The following is a 24,597-nucleotide window of genomic DNA, read 5'->3' on the forward strand; positions in this document are numbered from 1 at the left end:
CCCCATGCCTGCAGGTGAGCTTCATTCCCTTATTTGGGTCTGCAGCTCAGCAGGAAAAGAGAAAGGAGGGACTGCAACAGTGGTGCCCAGGCTGCGTACAGGGAATCTCTCCTGCTGGGCTCTATTTCTAAAGCCTCTGGCTTGCTTTCTTTCATCGTTTGGTTAGCAGGAGAGCTGAATGCTGGACTTTCCCGTTCATGAGTCTGGAAACTGAATAGTTCATACTTACAGAAAACAACCCTGTTGTTTTCAAAGCCTTAAATCCGACTGCTCAAAGTTCCTGAACCGCCAACCATGCGCCGTCCCTTGCAGCACCGGTTCAGCCCCATTAAATCAACACGAAACTTCAGCACGACAAGTAACCCCAATTAATGTGAGGTTAGCTCCCTAGACCATGTAGATTGATGTGTTGTGAGATTATTAGTGCAAATCATTGTTCATTATAATAATATAATGTCTTTAAAAGCCCCAAGGAAGCTCTGAATGCATAAATGTGCCAATATATAAGTATTCTGAGTCTAAAGTTGCTTTGCAGAACAGTATTACATGGGGGTGTAGCACAATTCTAATCAGGTTTTCAGAATGTATTCATATTTTAGTGGACTGATTCTGTTACTGTAAAAAAATAAAAATCAATGGATACTATAGGCCTGACTTATTAAAGGGTTTTTTTTTCTTTTGCCACTATGGGAAAATATTTATTACTATAAATTAAAACAAAAACCATAAAATCTATCAGGATAAAAAAAAAACGGTGTTCTGGGGGCATTTTGGGGGAAGAGTTAGGTTAGCTGGCTAACTGAAGTTGCTTTTTAACTATAATCAACTAAGTTCGTCGGTTAACTTTAGACCTGCTTCAGAGCAGGTCTAAAGTCACCCGGCCTTGTGTGGCCGGACAACCTGCCACGTGACCGGATATCTTCAGAAAACATCCGGTTAAGTGGCGCTCCTATAGTTAAAAGAAAAAAAAAAGAGAGAACTGTGGGAACTCCGGGCCTGATTCCCGCCCTTCACCACCATTCATCTTTAAAATCCCTGCTAAAATCCGGCCCTCTCCCTTGTACTCCTTCCCCCCCCAAAGAATAAAAAAAATATGGAGTCCTCTCCCCCCCTCACCACCACAATATCCACCCCCTACTCTCCCTCTAGCCCTCCCAAGCCCCCCCCGGTACCTCGGTCGTCGCCTCATTTACAGGCTCGGGATCGCGGCAGGATGTGATCTCGGACTCTTCCGTGGTAGCTCTGAACAGGCAGGCTGGAAACGTGAGCTATCAGCGTAACCGTTTGGCGACCGAGGTACTGGGTGGGCGGTAAGTCTTGGTGGGGAGGATGGGGGCTCTCCAGGGGGAGGGGAAATGAGGGAGATGACCAGCAACGTTATTACAGGGCCTTTTGTTTTGTAGGGTTTTGGGGGGGGGGGAGGATCTGGCAGCAGGGATTTTAAAGATTAATGGTGCTGGAGGTGGGATGGGAATCGGGCCAGGAGGCCTGCACGTTTTGAAGCTAGCCAGTTAATTGGCACATTATTCGACCTCACAAGGCCAGATAACTTTTAACCTAACTGGACATATTTTAAATCTGGCCGGTTAGGTTTATAGTTATCTAGCTACCTGATAATTTTAATATGGGATATTCCGTGGGACATTTATCCCACTGAATATCTGGGACAGGTTATCCTGCTAACTGTAGCCTGATATCTTGTCCAATCGCCAGTTTACTTGAATATTAGTCTCCTAAAGCTCAAGTCAATTCAGCGTGAACCATTATGAAAATACAAGTTTGCACCATGTGCAACTTTCAGCTTTAGAATGCAATATGCGTAACAGCTGGATTTTCCATTAGCAAGAGTGAGCACGTGCCTAGGACACCTTTCCACAGGGCACCGGGTATCCTTAAGGGGGCAGTTCCTGGGTTAGAGAGGGTTGCCCAGAGGAAGGAGATGGTGCCCACTGATCTGGCGTAACTTTGGTAGGGGCACCCCCCCCCCACCTCTAGACCCACTGCCACAGCTTCCAAGGGGACCTCCCCTACCCCATTTCTCCACCCTGAGCAGAGGCCTCCTCCTGCTTCAGTGCTTAGGGGCACACCAGAGGTAAGTCCGGTCCTGGCATGCATACTAACAGTATGAGGCAAATTTAGATTCTGAAAGATCAACAAAAGCGCGTCAGTTCTAACCCGTGTCTAAGCGCCTTACGTCATTCATTACGTGGTAATGCAGAGGAAGGTAAAAAACCCACTGTGCATCTGCAACCAGTTTAGCTTCAAAAGAAACTGACCAGCACAAGAAATCTGAAACTTTTGCTGGTCTGAATTGTCCTTGCCGTTTTCTACAGTTGTTAAAAATAAGTCTTCAGCAAAATATTGTTTAGGATGCTTTTTCCCTAAATATAAGTCCATGCTTACTTTTCTGCCTTGTGGATTCTGGTATTTCATGCTATCCATGAGAATAATGTACGATAGAGATGTGAGATGTTTTTCTACTTTATTTGTCATTACTTACGAATCGCCTTTTCCAGATTTAAAAAAATCACTCAGAGAGATTTACAGGAATAGCACGTAATACAATAAACATATACCACTAAAACTGAAAAATAGAACAATACATAAAACAAAATTAAACATCTGATCCTCTTGCATTGTATACTTATAAACAAGTTGTTTATACCTTAAATCAGCCCCATAAATGAGATTTTAATATCCTCTCTTCATTAACCATGTGTTTTTCCCCCTTACGGAATTTATCAAATCATTTGCTTCCTGGAAATAACTGTGTTATTGCAGTTTAGAGTTGCCTTAGAAAGGACATATCAGAAGGCAAAGTCCTTTTCATATTAACAGTAATGTGTGATATATATTTTGGAATCCAGCTCAATTGTGTCTAAAACTGTGATCCACTCTGCCAGAGTGCACAAATTCTGCTGTTAATAATGAAGAAAAACTTATACATCTTAGCATGGTGGTTAGTAGCAATCATGCTGCATTTTTTTGGGCACTGGCTGCTCCAGTGCTAAGTTTCCAACTTCTTATCAAGGGGCTCTCGCCAGCTCTGCCGCACATGGCAAGAGGCTGTCTTTATTTTCATAAAGTGTAACAAGGGGCTCCCAGGAGCCATCATGATCTGCCTCCAGCTGTTCCCTCAACCATGAGGACAGGCAGCCTAAGGGAAGAGTCTTCTGTTCATGATATACTTTTGCATAATGCATTATCTTTTTTTTTCATCTTTTATTTAAATTTATTAATCGCCTAAAAAACCGAGGTGATGTACAGCATAAACCATACATAAAATAATAAATATACATTACATACATATATCAATACATAAACCTGAGTGTGAAGGTTCCACCATCACTGATAACAGGGAACCCAAGATTTGACTTTGCAAATTGCAAGACTCAAAACCAAAGACACTGCCACCATAGGGGAAGATTCTAGCTCAATTAATAAGACAATACTATTTTAGTTGGTTTATTCTTGCTCTGAAAGAAAAAAAAATGAAAACCTCACTAATACCAGTGGAGAACTTGAACACTGATTAACCAAATCTGCCAACTCTAGATTTTCTATTAACATTCATCCTAAGAAGGAAAGTAACTGTAATATGGAAGGAAAGCACTTTAATAAGGAGCCTCTTTGAAACTTGAAATTGACAGAGGCAAATAATAAGAAAGACTATGAAATATGAACCCATGCATTCCAGGCAAAAACAACACTTAAGAGAATAACTTTCAAAGAACTCCGAGCAGCCACATGAAAATCTATAACCTGCATGAATTATAAAATACGCATATATCGACCACCCAACTTATGATTGCTTACATGCAAATACATGCAAGGCATTGAAAGCGAGTATTTGAAAGCATTGAATGCACGTATTTTGCATACAATCTTAAAAATATACATGCATATATTTTCCGCTTGGAAAAAAGTAGCGCTTGCTTGCATAAAACCCAATTTACATGTGGAAGTTGGTAAATTTTAAAACATGAGTAACTGAAATTACCAGCTTTTCCGATTCCTCCACCCATTTGCCCAGTCCTTCTCCAGGTCATCGAGGCCCTCCTGGTTCTTCAGCCTGAACTCCCACCCAGTTCACCCGGACCTCCCCACCCGGTTAATAGCAGATAATAAACACGTCCGATAGCAATTATGCAAGATAATTACCAGTTATACAATTATGCGTGTAAGCAGACAAATGAGTGCATGTAAGTCTTTTATAAAATAGCAACTTATGCGTGTAACTGTTGGCTTCGCCCCGGAATGCCCCAGACCGCCCTTTTTCCCACATGTATATGTGTGCGAAACCTAAAGTTCACACATACTTTCCATGTTTATAAAATAACGATTACGCGAGTATAAGCTACTTATACATACAGATGCTAAATATATGTACGTAAATGCTTTGAAAAATCGCACCCCGAAGCCTTCAATTGCCAAGTAGACATTTCAGGCACAATTCATCCCAGCGAGCCGATTAACCTGATTTTACAGACTAGAAAAGTTTTCCTGTGCCTTTAATTTCTCAGTCTGTACAGATCACCTCTGGGAAAGTCTTCAATAGCATTACACTACTCATAAAAATTCATACAGTTTTTCAGATATCTATTTCCCACATGCAGAGACGCTGGGGAGTCTGATACCGACTTCACTCCTTTCGCCTCTCCCCTTTTGCCATTCTCTCATTAGGATATTCCATTATACACAATTCACCTTTCACAAATAAGCTGCACCTCGCCTGCTGAACGAGGGGCTTCATTCTGAGACCTTATCAAAAAAATTAACTTACCCTCCATCGAAGGGGTTTTCTCCTGGGATGACGTGTGTGCTGTCCTTGCCAACTAGAAATTTGATCCTGTTATAGAAAGACAGCAAGTTCTGCTGGGATGTAGGGACTTGTGTCTCCTGCATGATATCCAAGGGGTCAGGTGATCCCAGGCACAGAAGATTGGTATGGCACAAAGACTGCAAACAGCAATCCGGATCCATGCAATCCACCAAACCATCTGCAAAAAAAAAAAAAAAGTACCAAAAGCGTGATTTCTAGTTTTATGACCAGGTTAACATTGCATATTTAAATCCTGTTGTTTTTCATATGGACATGGTTAACTGTAAGGTCAGTGCCATAGAAGCAGAGAAAGACAGGTGTGGAGGTGACACTCCAGACGTTCCCTCGTCCTCTGCTATGCCACTAAGCACCACCTAAACCATCCCAGACCAGATCTCCCTAACAAATTGTTCCAGTGCTCACCTACACTTACAGTGAGAGAGAGCTTCAGCTTCTCTTGCTGCAATTTAAACCTATTATTTCTTGTCACATTCCCAGTGGACATGAAGGACAACAACAGATATCATCCTCTTTATCACCTTCCTTTACGTATCTGAATACGATAAACTCACCCTCAGTCTTCTTTCCTCTAGGCTAAATAAACTCAACTCCTTCAACCTTTCCTCATAGTTCATATTATCTAGACCTCTGCATCATCTGAGTTGCTTTCCTCTGAGCTTTCTTCAGTTTCTCCTTGCCCTTCTTGAAATGTAAGGCTCAAAACTGGATACAGTGCTCCAACAAAGACCTTGTGAATAAGAGTACAGAGTTAGACAGTTATTTCACTTGCCTTATGGGTCTTATGTCTGTTATTATAGCCCATTAGAGCAATGGCTCTCAACCCACTCCTTGGGACATAGCTTGCCAGTCAAGTTTTCAGGATATCCACAATGAATATCCATGAGAGAGATCTGCATATGATAGAAGCAGTGCAGGCAAATCTCTCTCATGGATAATCATTGTGCGTCTCCTGAAAACTTGACTGGCCAAGTGTATCCCAAGGACTGGGTTGAGAGCTCCAGAATTACAGTGTTAGCCTTTTCTCCTATAATAGTACTTCATTGCCGCCTCATTTACTTTGTGATGCACCATAAACACAACATTCTTTCCTACAACTGGACTGCTTAACCAGTCGGTCCCTTTTCATATTTAAGGATTAGATTTTTCCTTGCTAAGGGCCTCATTCACTAAGACGCGTTAGGCCATTTACCGCACGAAAAACGCTGGCTTTCATGCATTAAATGGTCTAATGTGGGGATAACGAGAGATATTTCAAATAACTCACATTATTCCAGGCCTGGCATTTAAAGGAACTCATTAGCATGCAAATGAGCTCATTACTACCCTAAGCTATGCTAATCAAATAACGCGGCTTGCCAAAACATTGGCAAGCTGTGCTATTTGACCTGAAATTAGTTTTAACTCAAGAGTTGCTGCTAATTTCTTGTGGGTGCATCAGGACGTAAGCACACATCCTAATGCACCCAGGGTCTAGCCTTAATGCACAGACTCCCCTTGGAGAAAGCCCTTTGTTTGAAAAAAAAAAAAGTTAACGTTTTAATGCTGGCGGCAAGTTCCACCCCCACCCCCCAATTCTGCCCCTTCACTGCCAAAACCTGGCCTTAGGATGCTGGGAGGCCCGGACCCCACTCCCCCAGACCTTCCCCATTTTGTTTAAAAATGTGTCCTGGTGGTAAGATGAACTGCCCCAACCTTACCCCCCCCCAACCCTCTTTATCCATCAAAATCTCTCTGGTGGTTTAGTGGACCCTGATGCCCCCTCCTCTACCAGACCCCCCATTACTTTGAAAAGAAGTACCCTGATGGTCCAGGCCTGGGCAGATATCTTTGCATTCTAATCTTAGCCTCCAAGGTACTTATAGCTTCTCCCAATGTGATATTATCTATAATTTTTAGATGTATTTTCTTTCAGATTGTCCAAACTGTTAATGAAAATATTGAATAGCCTCAGTGGACTCCAATTGTTATGGCTTCCTAGGTTGACAATGAACTAGTAATAATCACTACACCCACCTAACACTGATGTGGCATCTCAGTCCTCAGTAATGAAATGAAAAATACTATCCTAAGAACATAAGAAGTTGCCATACTGGGGTAGACCGAGGATCCATCAAATCCAGCATCCTGTTTCCAATAGTGTCCAATCCAGATTACAAGTATCTGGCAAGTACCCAAACATTAAATGAATCCCATGCTACTAATGCCGGTAATAAGCAGTGGTTATTCCCTAAGTCAGTTTGGTTAATAGCAGTTTATGGATTTCTCCACCAGGAACTTGTCCAAGCCTTTTTTAAACCCAGCTATGCTAACTGCCTTTACCACATCCTCTGGCAATGAATTCCAGAGCTTAATGGTGCATTGAGTACACATTTTTTTTTCTGATTTGTTTTAAATGTGCTACTTGCTAACTTCATGGAGTGCCCCCATGTCCCTTGTATTATCTGAAAGAGTAAATAACCGATTCACATTTACCCGTTCTAATCCTCTCATGATTTTATAGACCTCTATCAAATCCCCCCTTAGCCATCTCTTATCTAAAATAAAAACATAGCAGGATACACTCATGAGCTTGGCAAACTTTTCTTATTTATTTATGTTATTAAAAAAATGTGTCTGCTTATAAAAGACTCCTGTACTAAGTGCATTACAAGATTAAAAACCATCATCAAAACAATTACAATTCTAAACATTTTTCTGCCACCTAAAGCATAATATAGCAATCCAACCTGAACAATGTTCCTCTAAACAAAAGAAACCTTGGTACAATGAAGAATTAAGATGCTTTAAACAATTATTGAGAAAATCTGAAAAGCTTTGCCCGAATAGTCCGACTTCAGAATCACTTGGAAAATACAGATCACTACTTTCTCAATACTGGGTGTCAATCAACAAAGCGAAAAAAGAACACTATGATAAACAAATTCATGGAGTAATTTTTAACTCTAAATTACTCTTCGATGTCATTAAACACCTAATCAAGGACCCGTCTTCCCCTATCTCGAGAAACAACTGCTTCTCTAAGAATGACTACAACAAATATGCCAATCATTTATTAAAAAAATAACTAGACTAAAAACTCAGTCTCTGCCTGCCCACCAAACAGTGAACAAGAAGAAAATCATGAACCAGATAAATGGACCACTTTTGACAGAGTATCTAAACTTCAAATCTCGCAAATCATTACTAAAATAAAACCCGCAAATCACCCACTTGATCCCATTCCAGCTAGCTCCTTAAAACTAATATACAGCACTATCACGCAAACAATCACATCCTTAATCAATCAATTTCTCTCGGAAGATCTAGTCCCAGAAAGGGCAAAACAAGCAGTTATAAAATCTATTCTAAAAAATAATACCAGAAGTTCTGATAACTGGGAAAATTATCGACCTATATCCAACCTGCCCTTTCTATCTAAAATTCTTGAAAAAGCTGTATTATCACAACTAGAAGACTATCTAGATGACCATCACATTCTACATCCAAACCAATTCGGGTTCAGAAAAAATAGCTTGACCGAGACTTTACTTGTATCCTTAATGGACCCCATATTACGGGAATTTAACAATGACGAATCTTGTATCTTGGTACTAATTGAACTAATAGCAGCCTTTGACAGCTGATAAAAAATCAGAATTGACAGTGATGTAATCAAGTAGTTCACCTCCTTCCTATCAAAAAGGACATTCCAAGTCAAACTGGGCAACCAACCATATGCCTGACACCTTCCTGATCATTGCAGGTGTCCCTAAGGGTTCAGCACTATCCACAACTCTATTCAACATCTATATGCTTCCCCTACATAAATTACTATCTGATCTAGGAATCACCTTCTACCTATACGCCAATGACATTCAGTTCTACATCCGATGCACCATATTCATTGAAAATATAATAAGACTCTTGCAACACACATGAAGGCTATACAACATGAACTATCGAAGCTCAAACTAACTCTAAACAGAAAGAAAACTGAAATCATTCTGTTAAGAAGAAATCCAACTATAACAACTCTGCAGTCACTTGACCTAGGTAACTTCAATATTACACTCTCAGACCAAGTGCGGGACTTAGGAATATAGATTGATGAGAACCTAACAATGGAAAAGCATGTAAATAAATTAATTGAATCAGGCTATGATAAGCTGCTCTTACTACATAGACTGAAACCATTGCTGACTCACGTAGACTTCCGCATGGTCCTGCAAACCCTCATTTTTTCAAACTTAGACTACTGCAACTCACTTTTACTCAGAGTATCTAACTGTCTTCTAAAAAAACTACAACTATTATAAAATACCGCAGCTAGACTCTTAACAGGATACAGAAAATTTGATCACATTTCACAATCACTGATAGCTCTTCATTGGCTACCTGTATAATCCCGAATCCATTACAAAGTCTTAACATTAATACTTACCTCCCTCCATTCTAATAACACTGGTCTGGTAGCGTAGCACTACAACCATACAAGCTACAAGATCATTAAGATCTCAAAACAAAGTGCCATCATTTCAGAATACGCATCTAACAAAAATAAGAGACTGTATGCTCTCCATAGCAGGCCCTATACTATGGAACTCTACCTGAGACTCTACCACTGACTCCAGAAACAAAGAAATTCAAATGCGACCTAAAAACATGGTTATTTCAAATGCCTATAACATAACTTAAAATTTTCTGAACTCAGTACATGCTCCTACATGGACAAATTCATTAAGAACCTATCTATTGAACTAAATACATCATCACTTTCCAACCCCTTCGAAATAAATAAAACTGAAACTTATTCATTATACCACCAACCTTATATCCCTCTGGTACCTTGAATTAAAAGTGCTAGCTTATCCCTGCATATCTTTTCACCCCTGATTACATTACTCAATGTATGTATCTATCTTTAAAGTGTATGTTATATGATCACATCAAATCAAAGTATCTGTTGATCTATAATATGTATGTCATGTTGTAAACCGTTGTGATCTTCATTTAGAACGACGGTATATAAAATGGCTAAATGAATGAATAAATAAATTAAACGGGCTGCAGAATTCTTTGCATTTCTTCCCCACAGAAAAGCTGCCATGTTCAAACCCAAAGGTATATTACTTGTGGTATTATTTCATGACAGAGTATCAAATTTCTCCTGTGTATGTGGTGGAAGTTTAACCATTTTATGTCTCTTTGATGGTCTATATGGAAAATCTCAATGACAAGAATCCACATCAAAAATACCAATGTAATTGGTACTCTTGTTGGCATTGATTGGATGCAGAATTGGATGCAGAAATGTACCACTCAGTTCCTTCAGTAAATATTAAGAAATAAAAGAAGCTTACTGCTATGTAAACCACTTCCACGATCTTCCTGGTACTAATTTTTAACTGCATTATGTTTGGTTATTACAAAACATTCAAAAGGATCAGCAGACTTTAATTATAAACATGCAAACTAGTGATTCATTTTCAGATCCCTCTTTTTTTAACAGTGGTATCAAGATGGTATTTTGTATTATACAGCTAGTTTCAGAGAGTGCTCTGGCTCTAAACAAGGCCAGCTGAAAGCTAATAAAATTTCAAATTAGTTGTGACTTTTCATGGCCACTCAATTGTGTTGGCTGATTGAATGGGCAGCATTTTAGCTCACTGGTACAAAAAAAAAAAAAAAAAAAGGGAACATTTTTACCAAGTTGTGGATGCTGCAACACAGTCTGTCATACTAACAGCCAAATATAGATAACTTCCAGCAAATGGTGCAATTATATGCTTACGTAACTTCATGGTACACCACAGGTGCTGCTTGAAAGAACTGATACAGAAAGTATGTAGGTCATGGAATGGTATCTACATAGGCAGAACATTTCAGGGCCTGTCATCTGAAACACCAATCAAGAATTGTAAAGAAAGAGCCTTTGGGCTAACAGCAGCATTCAGACTCCTGGCCATCTTTGCAAGAGTAATACGTAAGGAATTCGTTTTTTTTTTCCCCCCCCCTACTCTCTGAAAGCCTTGCCATGCAGGCTCTTCAACCAGTACTCATTTACTTTTAAAGCAATTGTACTTGCTTACGATTACAGAACCTGAAATGTAATCATTTGTCTCAAATAGGGCTTTGCTTAGTAGTTTCCTCTTGCTCCTTTCGGACTTCTAACAGTTCAAATGGAACTGCCCTCTCTTGGACTATGGCGCCATAAGGCTTCATTTGCAAATATTTAGGGATTTATTTCTCTTTTTTTTTTTTTAAATACACAACTCTTAATTTAGCCATCGCACCAACAGTCCCCTCTGGAACTCAGCTAATGTGGATTCAAAGTTTGGCTACTAGGTGGTGATACTGAGCGATGGCTGGTGCTCTCTTCTCCCCTTTCCAATCCTCCCTTCCCACCCCAGGGACTGAGAACATTGCCTCCGCGGACTCTCCAGTCCTCCCCAGCTCAAGGATAGAGCACCAAGCCTTCCGTATGTGGCTCGGTGTGCGGCACGCACCACTGAACTGCTGGATCAGCCTCAAACAGCTTTTTAAAATTTTATATGCACAGAGGATCGCAGTACACTCACTGTAAGAGCACCTCCAAGATAAGCATGAGGAAATCAGTGTAAAACATTCATAAAATCATCTATTGCAGCAAAAGTAATTTAGTTAAGTTGAAACGGTTTTATTAAACCCTCCCAAATCAATCTTGGCTCTTCAGTTTTAAAGGGATGGCGTAACCTATCACCTCCTTTCCTAGATCAACTTTCTCTACAGATTTCAGTTTGCTAATATTAGAAATGGTGCGCTGCGTTTGCCTGAGAAACCACATAATCATTCTTACTAGTAAATCAGTGAGTTGAAATATTTTTTTTTATTACAGCCATGTATATGAAATAACAATTCAGCATTCTGAATGAAGATTCAAGTGCTGGCGTTGATATTTGAGAAATTACATAATCCAATTTGTTAGTTCTTTTTTATTAACATGGGGCAATGATTGTTTGAGATGTGATATTCATAAAACAAAGTACAACAAACTGCTTAAAATGCTAAAGTCTTTTCAGTGACCTTTATAATGCTTGGTGGTCTCACTAAGGGGATTCCTGCACTGCCCACTTGACTCGGCAGTCTCCTCTAGTGAGGTTCAAGCTGAGGAGGTGCCATAGCCTAGCAGTAGCAGACGAGCCATCCTAGCCCGTATTGTGGCTCTAGGATAATAAGCAATGCTAGAGGGCTCTGCCAGGCTTTACTAAGTTACATGCCAACCACTGACATCTGTTTTCTGATGTCAGCTGCATCGGTTTCGGCCACTGGTTGCCATGGAAGCATAATGCAACCTTTGGAATCTGCTCTGCTCATGCTGTTCTCAAAGGAGAGTGTGGTTATCTATTGATTTCCCCCTTTTTTAAAGCCATCCCCGGCATCCTGGGGGGGCAAAGCATCACATAGTCTTTCTCCCACACAGGAGCAAAAACAGTAGAATCTTTCGGCCTAACAAACACCTCCTGCAGGCTTCCAGGCTTTAAGACTGGGAAACAGAATTAGTTGCTTGTTTTCAGTGTTTGAAAAGGGGACTTTATATTAATGGCATCAACGCCGTACGAGGGAAGGCAGCCGAGGGGAAATGGAAGAGGACAGCCAATTAAAAGCATGAAAAGTTCCTGCCGAGTGCTCTAACTTGGCGTCACCGCCTCTACTGCCACAATGACTTTGTTCGCCTTGATGTTGCCGGTCTTTTCACCGGAGCCTGGTTGTTGGAATGTTGCTGAATGGCTCCAGAACGGATTCACTGCAAGCGCCAGATGGGGGTGGCCTCAAGCTGAATAAATAGGTGGCCAAATGAAAAAAAACCCAAACAACTCTGTACTACTTTTACTAGAGATGCAGGGTTGTTGAACTTGTTGCTGGTGCAAACTTTACACAACGTGGAACATTTACATTTTCATCGCTGTAAAATGTACCGTCCTTGGGGCCGGCCCAGTGGCAGGACCACGCACCCACATGGAAGGTTCCTGGTCAATTCCCATACTGGGACTTCTGCAGGGATGGGAACGCTAGAGGAAAAGTTCACCGCACTTAGAATGAAGGGAGTCATGGTCATCAATAAGGACGGCACCTGGCAGCCAGATTCAGAGCCCAAGATAGAGGGTTCTGGAATGACCAGAATAAGAAAAATGGGAGGTAGGGTCTCTTAAAATCTCTGGGTAGTTGTGAATGAAGACTTCTGGCGCCAGGATCCCAGTACCGGTTACAGGTGAGCTGGAAGCAAAAGGAGAAACATTCAGGCCAAAAAATGAAATATACACTGCCCTTGATCCCTTGAGATACTATGGGTAGGAGAATGTATTTAGATATTTTGGATAACATACTTTTTTTTTTTTTTAACAAGGGCTTTACCCTTGTGCCTGCCGCGTGGCCTGATCTGTAGTGCTGGGCACCACAGATTCGGCTTTGATTCTGCCTTCAGTGGTACTTGGGCAGACCATGGAAGTGGCAATACTTAAGGACAGGTAGGAAGGGAACATGGCTGGCCACAGAGTGATACAGAGGGATGGTCTCAGAGTAGACTGCTCTCCAGCCCTCAGGGCTGTGCTACTCAGGTAAGCTGTATGGGGTTAAAAAATGAGAAATAAATGGAGGAAAATGTCTGTATGGTAATCAAATATGGCAACTGTGCAGGTGGGCTGCGATGTACTGGGCTCGCATTATGAAATTAATCAGCACTGACACCAGTCTGGCAGGGTTACATAAAACAATGGCTAAAATATTACATTCAGAAACATTATTGGCTGGGTGTCCTGCTGGCACAGCCATGCTTAAAAAAACACAATGGACCAGTAAAGAGAAGCAACAAAGAAATGATGCAACTTGGAAAGTGCCATAAAAGTTAACTAGGGCAATCTAAAGAGTTTTAGGGAAAAAGAGGCAGAAGAAAAGGAAGGTAAAAGTCTGCTTTTTAAGCTCTGCCGGACCATTTTGAGAATGCATCTGACAATATCAGCGGACACAGAAACAAGGCAAACTCTAGGATCACAATAGCATACGATGCACATGGACAGTAAAAGGCCTTTAGGCCTGTTTGAGGAGCAGTCATATGACACATGTGCGTGATTCAGTGAGCTGCCACTCTTCAGAGAAAAGGGATTATGATGAACCTTTCTAGAAACCATATATTAAGCCATAAAGAAACCTGAATGCAAAAACACAGATAAAATTGCTTACCTGTAGCAGGTGTTCTCTAAAGATACCTAATCAATCAGACACACAAACTGATCACTTCATCCACTTGTGTGACTATTGATGTACTTGTCTTCAAAAAATCTATTGTCCTATTTTATAACATTGCAATTGATGGCAGAAAAAGACAGAAATGCTCTGAGACAGAGACAGAGAGAGAAACCAATTTCGCAACCAGAGTTGACACCCTGGCCACTATCACCGAAGCCACTCCTCAGGCCAAGGTCTGGACCAAATCACAGCCTGCATCTGCTAAAAAGGTGGCAGCAGGCTCCATAACTGCTCTGGAATTCCCTCCAGACTCATCAGCCTCCTGAGAGAAAAGCAGACAAGATCTCACCATTAGGGAGCAACAGGAGGAAATCTGTAACTTCATCGCCACTGCCTCAAAGGCTTGCTTAAGAATAGCCTCAATCCTTTTATTATGTTCATCTTTCAAGGCCTCTCCTCCCTCTACGGGGATAGTCGTCTGCTTAGACACGACACAATCATTATCCTGCAGTAACCCCAGCCTGCCAGTATTCTCCGTCTCCAGCAGATGGTGGACGTGCATCTCCCTATGGGGATTGCTTTGAGCTTTTTGAAAGGAGAAATTTTAAATTCTTAATTCAGGAAAAGAAAGTCCCACTTTCCTGCAGTGATACTTAAAGGTTCCTCTCCCAGATGTTTATCACTTGGATAAAAGTACAAAAACTTGAATAAATCAAATAAAGATGTAAAAATTGCAAAAATTCCATTCCTTCAGGTGCTATAATGTGAGTTAGTATAAACTCTCATACATAGGTACCAATGATTATTTGTGCTTTAATCTTCCAGTAGGATCTGCAAGATTGAAGTACCAACCATCAATAGCTCATCCAATCAAACTCTAGCAGTGTGATCTCACTCCGACATGGGCGCTGGTTTCCACATTGGTTCCTGCCCCAAGCAGAATTCATCTTTTCAATAGTGCATCAAACAGGGCAAAAAACATACAAAACACCAGGTATAAGAGTTGCAGTTACAGGCCTTATGAAGTGGAGCTCCTATGGGACAAGCTCACCTGACAGTCCACAAGGGAACACACAAGCAGGCCGATACTGTAAGGTGTGCTCGGCCGAGCGCACTGGTTGTAACGGGTTTAGCGCGTCGAAAATACGCAGCCAACTCCCTCAGAAACTAATAACACTCATCACATGCAAATGCATGTTGATGAGGCTATTAGTTATTCACCCAGGATACTGAAAGTAAAATGTGCAGCCAATCCGCACATTTAACGCTCAAAAATTACCGAGTTTCTCCGATATTGACAGGTCTTATATTTAATTTCTGCTCCGAAAAAAAGGTTAGGGCTTATTTTCAGGGGATGTCTTATTTTTTTTCCATGATTGGTGAATGAGGACAAGGCTAAGCCCGCCTCCTCTTTCATTCACAAATCAGATTCAATTTTCGGCTGAACCTTTTGATTCGGCCTTCGTTATCGGCCTGCCGCGGGAAATTTCATTTTCCCCGCGGTTTGGGCCGATTTTATTTCGTTTGCTCCCCCCGAAACGAAGCCTGAAACCCAGGGGGGGGGGGGGCGCAGATGGGGGGCTTGTAAAAAAAAACCAAAAACAGCCCCCAAAACCACCCCAACCTTTCAAATTTAATTCATTGCAACCCCCCACCCTCCCGACCCCCCCCAAAAACTTGCCAAAATTCACTGGTGGTCCAGCGGGGGTCCCGGGAGCGATTTTCCACTCTCGGGTCGTCGGCTGCTAGTAATCAAAATGGCGCCGATGGCCCTTTGCCCTTTCCATGTGTCAGGCTATTGATACCATTGGCCGACCTCTGTCACATGGTAGGAGCAATAGCCTGTCACATGGAAAGGGCAAAGGGCCATCGGCGCCATTTTGATTACTGGCAGCCGACAGCCCGAGAGCCGGAGATTGCTCCCGGAACCCCGCTGGACCACCAGTGAATTCTGGCAGGTTTTTGGGGGGTGGGGGGTTGCAATGAATTAAATTTGGAGGGTTGGGGTGGGTTTGGGGTTTGTTTTGTTTGTTTTGTTTTACAGCCCCCCCCAAGGACTTTCAGTAGGTTTTCGGGGGGTCGGGCAAGTCTTAGGGTGCAACTGTGCCGTGCTGGTACACCTATAACTAGGGCTTATTTTTGGAGTAGGGGCTTATATTTCAAGCCCTACTCCAAAAATCCTGAAAAGCAAGCTAGGGCTTATTTTCAGGGTAGGGCTTATTATCAGGGAAACATGGTAACACCTGCCCAATTTCTGAACAACCTGAAAAAGTGTACAGAAAAGCAGAAAAAACTGCTTTTCTGTACACCCTCCAACTTAATATTCTAGCGACAGTAAGTCGAAGAAACCAAAAATGTAAAAAAAAAATAATAATTAGATACATATTTTTGCATTTTCAAAAAAATGCATGCAAAATTTCCTAAAATATTGCTGGCACAATTTATCAGCTGTAATTTTATGCAGGTAGTTTCGTTGGGGTCATTTTCAAAAAGGGAAAGCACGTGCACACGTTCCCTTTGAAACCTGGTATAACTTACACCTGCATTTGCCGTTCTGATTTCTGCAGGCTGTTATAAAATCACACCCACAATGTTTTGCATATTTTGAACGTTTCGTATTTTTATTAAGTTTTTTTTATTCTCATCCAAGCACTTTAGCTTGTTGAGTATTTCCCCAAATCTTTTTCAGAGCTACAATCAGCAGGTCTGCACCTCGTGAAACGTGGGCTCCTTCTACCGCTTGAGACCCCCTTTGGATGATAGGCATAACATGAGAGTGAGCGCTTGTCTCGCTCCCCCCCCCCCCCCCCCCGCTGTCACACATCGTTTTATATCGCTCCTCAGGTGCTGCTAATACCAGCACCAGCAACGCTGCAGGAAAGTGAAAGGTGCGCAATTTCAAACACTGGCTCCAGTGAAGGGCACAGCAAGGTCAAGCTGGGTCCTGCTATCAGGCAGGCATGAGCAGAGCTGGACAGAAAAGTACAGTTCAGTTTCTATACTGGACATCTTTTGAAACAAAACAGTAGACCTTGACGTGTCACTGTTTAAAGATTGAGATGCTACCGTGATAACGTTAACAAATTGATTCATCTTGGCCCTGGAGGAAAGAATACGGAGGCAGCAGGAAGGAAAAAACCTGAAGTCTGCAGCAATAAAGTCTAGGCTCGGCTAGCAGCAAGAAACTAATGTTGTGCTGGTTTTACTTAAAATATGGAGAAAGATGTAGCGAAAACAAAGGGCACTTATTCCCCTGCACGAAATCAAATACCGCTGTATTAACATTTCTGTTTGCAGCAGCCACATGGCAGCAATAAACTTCACCACACCAGATGTGTAATAAACATGTTAAGTATCCAAGCAGAACCCTGGCATCCATGAAAACCACGTCCCCCCCTTCCCCAACAAACAACAAAACAACGATGTAAAGAAAAGATAAAGAAAGGCGTATCTGGATATGATCACACAGTATGTTTCACATTTCTGGGAATTCTCTGCTCGTCATTGCTAATGGAAAAAACCCCCCCCCATTCACTTTGACTATGATACCTTTGAAAGAACTGACAGAAAGGCTGCTTCCAGACCACACAGGTCCCTCAAAGGCGCATGCCCTGCCACATATTGATGGATAGTCCTTTAAAACGTACCACAACCTATTAAAGCTTCTACTTAGAAGGTCACTTTGATCAGGTGTGATACTGGCGGCCACAGGATCAAGAATAAAAAAAGATGGCAAATTTTCCCAAGTCAACAAGCCGGTTTCAGATATAATGTTTCTTCACCCCCAATTAAAAACAGTTCCTTTCTGCCTTGTTTATTATTATTACATGGCACCGGGTTGATGCTGTTTACTGATAATGTTCTCATTCCTAATACCGTCGGGCCTATGATGTGCCACTGGAACCCCACCAAGTTTTGCGGCAGTACTAGGGTTTGGGAGAGCGAGGAAGGGAAGAGCTATGGCAATTCTTGGATAAGGGACTGCAGGATCCACCCGCTTTTTCAGGCGTGGGATCCCGGCGGGAGATTAAGGAGCCTGAAATGAAATTCTGCTAATCTCTAGAGATTCTGATCAGAGAAATTTATGTTCCAGTGCCCATACCCTTTAAAATGTTTGTTCATGCTCAGTTCAAGTTCTCAGTCATGAGCTAATATTACTGTCTAGTAATGGTTTCTACGGTATCAGCCCTTCGGAGGGATGACATTTATTTTACCGAAGCTTGAGTCTCCCTCAACATGCATCAAGCCCTTCACAAAGGTTCTCTGCAATTAGTCTCCTAATTATGATTTCCTTCCTATCCCCTGATTTCTTTCTACTTGCCCTGCCCTGAAGAAGAAGAAAGCAGTATAAATAAAGCTCAAAAGGCAAACAATTTTCAGCGAGGCGGCAGTTCTAGCACAAGGACTCGTGATATTAGATTGGAGGAGGGATAGACTCAGAAGCAATGCAAGAAGGCATCTCTCCAGAGAAAGGGTGATGGATGCGCCTCTCGATGGAATTCAGGGAGGTACAGGGCAAGCTCAGAGGATCCTTGGGTACGAGGAACCAAGAGGAAAAACCGGACCGGAGGAGCCTGGTGGTCATTACCTGCCATCACATTCTGTGTTTCAGGATCCCTACTCTCCGGGAGGACTTCGGTAAAACAAATCTCTTACCATTATCATTGTCCTTCCCATCGCCACAGGCGGTTTCCATGGAAGTATCGCAGCCCGCTCCTCTCCAGCCCAGCTGACAGACACAGTGCCATCCGTTCAGGTCCAGGGTGCATCTGCCGTTACCATTGCACAGACCAGGGCAGCCCTCTGCAAGGAAAAAGTAACACGCTCTTAACTCCTGCAACTATCTCGTCATCGCTTACCAACAACTTCTCTTTTATTCAGAAATTCCTGAGAAATGTATTATTGTAATAAAAGCCTTACTGTTTAGAGACCTAAAAATTCTTTGCAGCAGCTAGACTAACTAGACAATTCCAGTTGTCTGTTCCCTGTTTCTATTGTGAGGCATGCATAGGGTTCTGATAACAGGGGTGTGCAGGCTGCAAGTTTTTGTTTTGCTTCACTGGGGGGGGGGGGGGGTTCTTTACAAATTTCCTTTCGTAGGGGGTGGTCATTTTTCAATTTGGGTGTTTTTCATTTTGGGAAACAGCACACGCTATTTCTGAACAGTGCGGGCTATTTGCAACCAGCATGCACTATTCAGAAATAATGCACACAATTTCCCAAAATGAAAACCCAAACATTTCCAGGGTTTTCAAAGGAATCAGGGATTTGGGATTTTTTTTTAAGGAATCAAAATGAAAATAAGCTTTTTCAGTTTGGATTCCTTATTTGTTTCCAACAAACGAATACTCTTATCAGCACAAGGAGACCCCTGTCTATTTAAAGTCACAGAGAGGTCGATATTCAAAAGCCATTTAGATAACTGAAAAGTTATCCGTCTAAATGGCTACCCAGCTATATTCAAAGCTGTATGCGCCTAAATTCTAGCCGCATAATGACTTATGTGGCCAGAATTCATCCGCATAAGCTGGGGGTGTTCCAGGGGTGGGCGGGAAGTGTATCCAGGTGGAGTAGAGTTAGCCGCTTAACCTATGTAGCTAAATCTGGTCACACGGTAGGGCTGTCCTAAAGTTTGCTGGATATTCCAGCTAACTTAACTAGCTGCTTCGTGGCTGAATATCGACCTCAGAATGGCTAAGCATAGCAAAGTTACTTACCTGTAAACAGGTGTTCTCTGAAGACCGCAGTTAATAACCTAAGAACATAAGAAGTGCCAGTTCACCAGTTGCACAAGTGGGTCATGTGACCATGTGTGCCACCAAGAAGAATGAAATTCCCGAACTCTGCGGAAAAGACTAGAAGTCTTTTCTGCTCACATGCAGGACTTCGGATGCTGGAGAGGCAACAACTTCTCACAGATATATAAAGAGAGAAGAGAGGATCTGTGTGACTGGTAAATTGTCTTCAGAGAATACCTATTATAGGAAAAGAACTCTGCATTCTCTGAAGACAAGTAGTGCACAAAATAATCCTCATCAATGGGTGGGAAAAAAATGTATATATACATATGCAGATCATACCCTTACCTTTTTCTAAATTGATTTCAACTCCTGTTTGAATTCTCTCTTGAACTTTTTAATCCATCATTGATGTAATTACTATTTTTGCTATATTTGTTACTTTCTCACTTATTCTAATGCTGTTTGAATTTTTCTATAACCTTATTTCGATGTAACTCAATGCTAAATATGTAAACCGTCGTGATCTACCTCTGGAACGACGGTTTATGAAAAGCAGAAATAAACAGTTATGATTTTTTTTGACCTGGCAGTTTGGTCCTGCTCCTTTCTACTTGTAGCTCTGGCCTGTGATCTGGTGCCAGGCGCTTTCATTTGCAAAAAGCTGGAGAATTTTTTTTCCCCCTATTTCATATCCTCTACCAATTCTTGGCTGGGGGGTGGGGCTATGCATGGGGCCCCTTCCAGAAACATGCAGTCATGGGGGCCCTAAAAATTGCAACTAGATGCCTCCTCTGAGTTATGATTAGGACTCCCTCCCCCCAGGGAGGGGGGGGGGGGGGCTTTGAGCACTGCCTCCGAAGCAGCTGACCCAGAGAGTGGTACCAGAACCCAGCCCTGGTTCAGAGTGAGCTGGAGATACAAAAGAGCAGGAGGAAACTGCAGGGTCAAAATCAATTAAAAAAAAAAAGACAAACCAAATGTTTCTGCCTTTACAAAATGACTGGTAGAGCTGCTGCATTATAACAGAAAAAAATGTTTCTTTCTGTTTTTCAAGGCCAATCATCGTCAGTTTTACCAGTTCTTCTGTTCCTGTATTTAGTTTAGCAGATAATTAAATGGGTTTTCAAGGTTCGCTCGTACAGACTCCTGGCAGACACGGTACGTAATGGACGCTTATACAAACCAGGAGTTCTCTAATTACCTATGGAAACTAATCACGCCAAATCTTTGCTATTGCATGTGGCCTACATAAAGTAGTGTGGGTTTTGTTTGTTAACCTTTATTTCCATTTAGCCTACATGAAATTGAATTGACAATAATGCCTTTGAAGTCTAAACATATTGTATGTATTGTTTCTTTTATATTTATCAGGAAGAGCTTTTCTTGCCTTGTCTATTTTACTCTGTTATATTCATTTTTAACGTCTCCTTCCCATGTGTTTCTTGTATTTATCTTGATTCCGAGTTATGTAGGAGACTTTCTTCCCTCAAAACTGTTCTGGATAATAAAGGAAACAAATGTCCATCTCTACGTATGTACCAATGTCAAAGAGTGAGAGGACGAAATCCTCTATCTCGGAGAGTCTTCAGAAGTTTAAATCAATTTGAATTTATTGGTGCTCCAGGGTGATACAATATCCTCAAGTTTTTTTGAAACATTTTTTTAAACAAAGTAGTCCGTGTTAAATTCACGCAATATTTATACGATTATCAGAATACAGTACATTCAAGTAAATAATGAGCTGTACATGTTAAGTCCCTCGACATGGCCATGTTTTGCCGGGCAGCTTTTTCGGGAGGGACAAGGCTGCAACAATGCGGAAGACACTCAAAGGTATCAAAATGGTGTCAACTCTATGTATGACCAAGGACAGGTTATGCTCCATCTCTATCAATGGATCTTTGGCAGTTTGTGATTTTAGTGAATCAATAAAAGAATTATCCGATGATGATCTAAATTACCTTTTAAAATCTTCTTTACATCTACAAGGAGGAAGCTGCATGTATGCAGCCTATAGATAGGCTAAGTAAACTTGAAAATCATAAAGGGCCAATCGTAAGAGATTAAGGAGAACACAAGATCATCAAGCCCAGCATCCTGTTTCCAACAGTGGCCAATCCAGGCTATAAGATGGCGAGACTTTTTCTAAAAGGGAAATGTGGGAACCAAATCCTGCTGTTGCTCCTTGTGACCTTGGGCAAGTCACTTTACCCTCAATTGCCTCAGGTATAAAAATTTAGATTGTAAGCCCTCTGGGGATAGAGAAATACCTACAGTACCTGAATGTAAACCGAATGTCGGTATATTAAATAAATAAATAAATAAATAAATGCAATAAAAGTGAAAGAGGCAGACTTATCAAATGTTTGCTTCAGTACAATAATTGTCCCAAGTTCACATAATACATTACAAGCAATAATACCAAAGTGATGAGTTGAAAGAGCCACACATGAGCATCGAACACAGGCAGAAAGAGAGAGCCCTAGTGACACTAATTCATTTTGCCGCAGTAATTGATGTGCAGAAGTTAAAATCATGAAATGGGGATCTAAAGGGAACATTTTCAAACTGTGGGCATTGGGACAAAGTCTGCAGATGCTTTCAACCCATGGTCTCTGCATCAATTTTCAAAGTGATAGTACGTGCATACTTTCACTTTGCCTCGGGGACATTTGCGCTAGCTTTTTTTGTATGGGTTACTTTTTTCATGTGCATAGAATTGAAAATGCAATCTACACATGCTTATTCCCCCCTCCCCAACCTATACACCCCCTGGGAATGGCTCCTCGCAATGCGACTAACTGTACTCAGACTTTCAGCCACATTGAAGGAGGGAAATTTCCCGACAGCCAGTGAACGAGGTTAAATGCTTCAAATCCACATAAATTGCTTTGAAAATTTCCAAATGCCATCCAGGAAAAGAAATAGTTTGCACAATTTAGAAATACTATGATATTGCACAAGATTCCTCTATCAGTGCTGGCCACCAAATTCTGAGTTGTCATGAGATGCCCAGTGCTGGTTTACTGATAATCTTCCCAAAGCAGTCTGATGCCTTTTGTCCCTTGGGGCGCCTTGTGGTGGATGACGTTAGAATACCTGGACTAGACCATTGTAATTTTGCAATGACAAAGTTTTGACGACTAACATGGCACATGCCTTAAGCACTACAAGCCTCATCCAAGTGAGCTGATTATTGAGGAGATATTACCCTTGAGGAGCAATAGGATCTGCTTCTGAAAGGAAGTCCAATCCAATTTTAGAAGATGATGAATCAGACTGAGATAAAAGAGCAAACTGAAGGAAATGTCAAGAAAAATCAGGGATCTGTTTAAGATGCTGAAGAAAACTTGGTTTGGTGCTTCCTTTTTAAAATTTATTGCAACATTTCTGCATTGTAAAATTAGTAAGGAATTTTAATAGCTAACAGTAAGCATATTATACTTGGACCTGCACTTAACGAGGCACAGCTGAAATCAATTACTTGGACTTGGTAATATTTGAATCTGATACTATAAAACAGCACTGAATGCTGACTTTGTGTTGTGTTCGACGATACGTAGGCTACTCCTGCGATCCGCAGCCCTTACCTCTGTGGCTGGGCTGGCCGTTCTGCCTCTAAAACTCCATCAGCACACTGCTAAACTCAACATGACAAGATGCCACCAGCTTCAATGCGCAATGCCTCTCCTTAGCTGCATGCACATATCTGCCTATTTAATGGACCGTGGCGAGAAAGTCCCCTTGGCTTCTAATGATGACATCGCCAGCACTACCCTATATAAGGGTAGCTCCCATGATGCAACTTGTCTCATCAACAGGTCCTACTACGTTTGGCAGTGCGTGTTGCTAGTTTGCCTTTTCCAATCTTCATTACCTCAGCCTGTTCCAGTCTTCCTCTGCCAAGCTGGTCCCTGCCTTGCCTCCCAGCCTGCTTCAGCCCTATCCATCCCTTCCTCAGTTGGATACCTGATTTGACTCATGCCTGGACTCTAGATATACCTGATAACTTTCTGCCTTTGACCCTTTCCTGATCTCTGTATATGGCTCTTCACTACCTGCCTACAACCGTAATCCAGCCTGGGATCATGTTTTCAGTCTTCAACAGAGACCCTCTCCTAAGTCCAGCACCCAAAAGCTCAACTTGAGAGGAATGTGGGCTAATAAAGGTGAAGCTCCTGGGTCTGCCTACTGGCGGGGAGAACTGCAGGGCTCCTCCTTGCAGGTAGAGCCAATCTCACCTCAGTCCAAGGGGCCACAGACACCTCACTCTGGTTTTAGTTGTTCTACCCAAATACAGTAGGTCTCCTCTAGAAGGAGAGGCTGCTTTGAAATCTTTTTTTTTTTAAATATTTATCTCTTTATTAAGTATATATTTTACACCAACAAAGGATTAAAGAATTGTCTACAGTAATACCAAGGAATAAGTTGCAAGCAATTTAAATACAAATCATTATCAATTCCATATATAATGGGAGGAAATCTATAAGCAAGAAAACACAAAAAGCAATACATTTAGAGGAATAAAAAAAGCTAATTTTACTATCAGCCAATCGTGCCAAAATAAAACTAAAACAAAATCTCTGATCAAATTTCCTCACTCATATCTGAAATAAAAGTTTCCAAGTGTAATGGGTCAACAGGCGGTTTCCATGCAAACTTATTTAGAAAAGTAATCAAACATTTGCATGGGAATTTAAGAAAAAAGGTGGCTCCTAAAGCCAGTACCTTATGTTGTAATGAAAGGAATCGTTTCCTTCAAATCCGAGTCACTCAGGAAATGTCTGGAAAGACTTCCGCTTTTTGCCCACA

The 24,597-nt window shown here is 41.6% G+C and overlaps 1 protein-coding gene across 1 annotated transcript in view; it reads right to left on the bottom strand.

The window, feature by feature from the left end:
* The window catches only part of TENM4 (teneurin transmembrane protein 4), a 954,015-nt gene that overhangs the window by 263,595 nt on the left and 665,823 nt on the right, over positions 1 to 24,597 (bottom strand). The window contains exons 14-15 of the mRNA XM_029602209.1: positions 18,701 to 18,847; positions 4,784 to 5,000 (exon numbers count right to left, since the gene is read on the bottom strand). Coding sequence (XP_029458069.1) covers positions 4,784 to 5,000; positions 18,701 to 18,847 — 364 coding nt within the window. The remainder of the gene's footprint in view (positions 1 to 4,783; positions 5,001 to 18,700; positions 18,848 to 24,597) is intronic.

The sequence above is a fragment of the Rhinatrema bivittatum genome, chromosome 5, assembly GCF_901001135.1.
Source record: "Rhinatrema bivittatum chromosome 5, aRhiBiv1.1, whole genome shotgun sequence".
NCBI lineage: Eukaryota > Metazoa > Chordata > Amphibia > Gymnophiona > Rhinatrematidae > Rhinatrema > Rhinatrema bivittatum.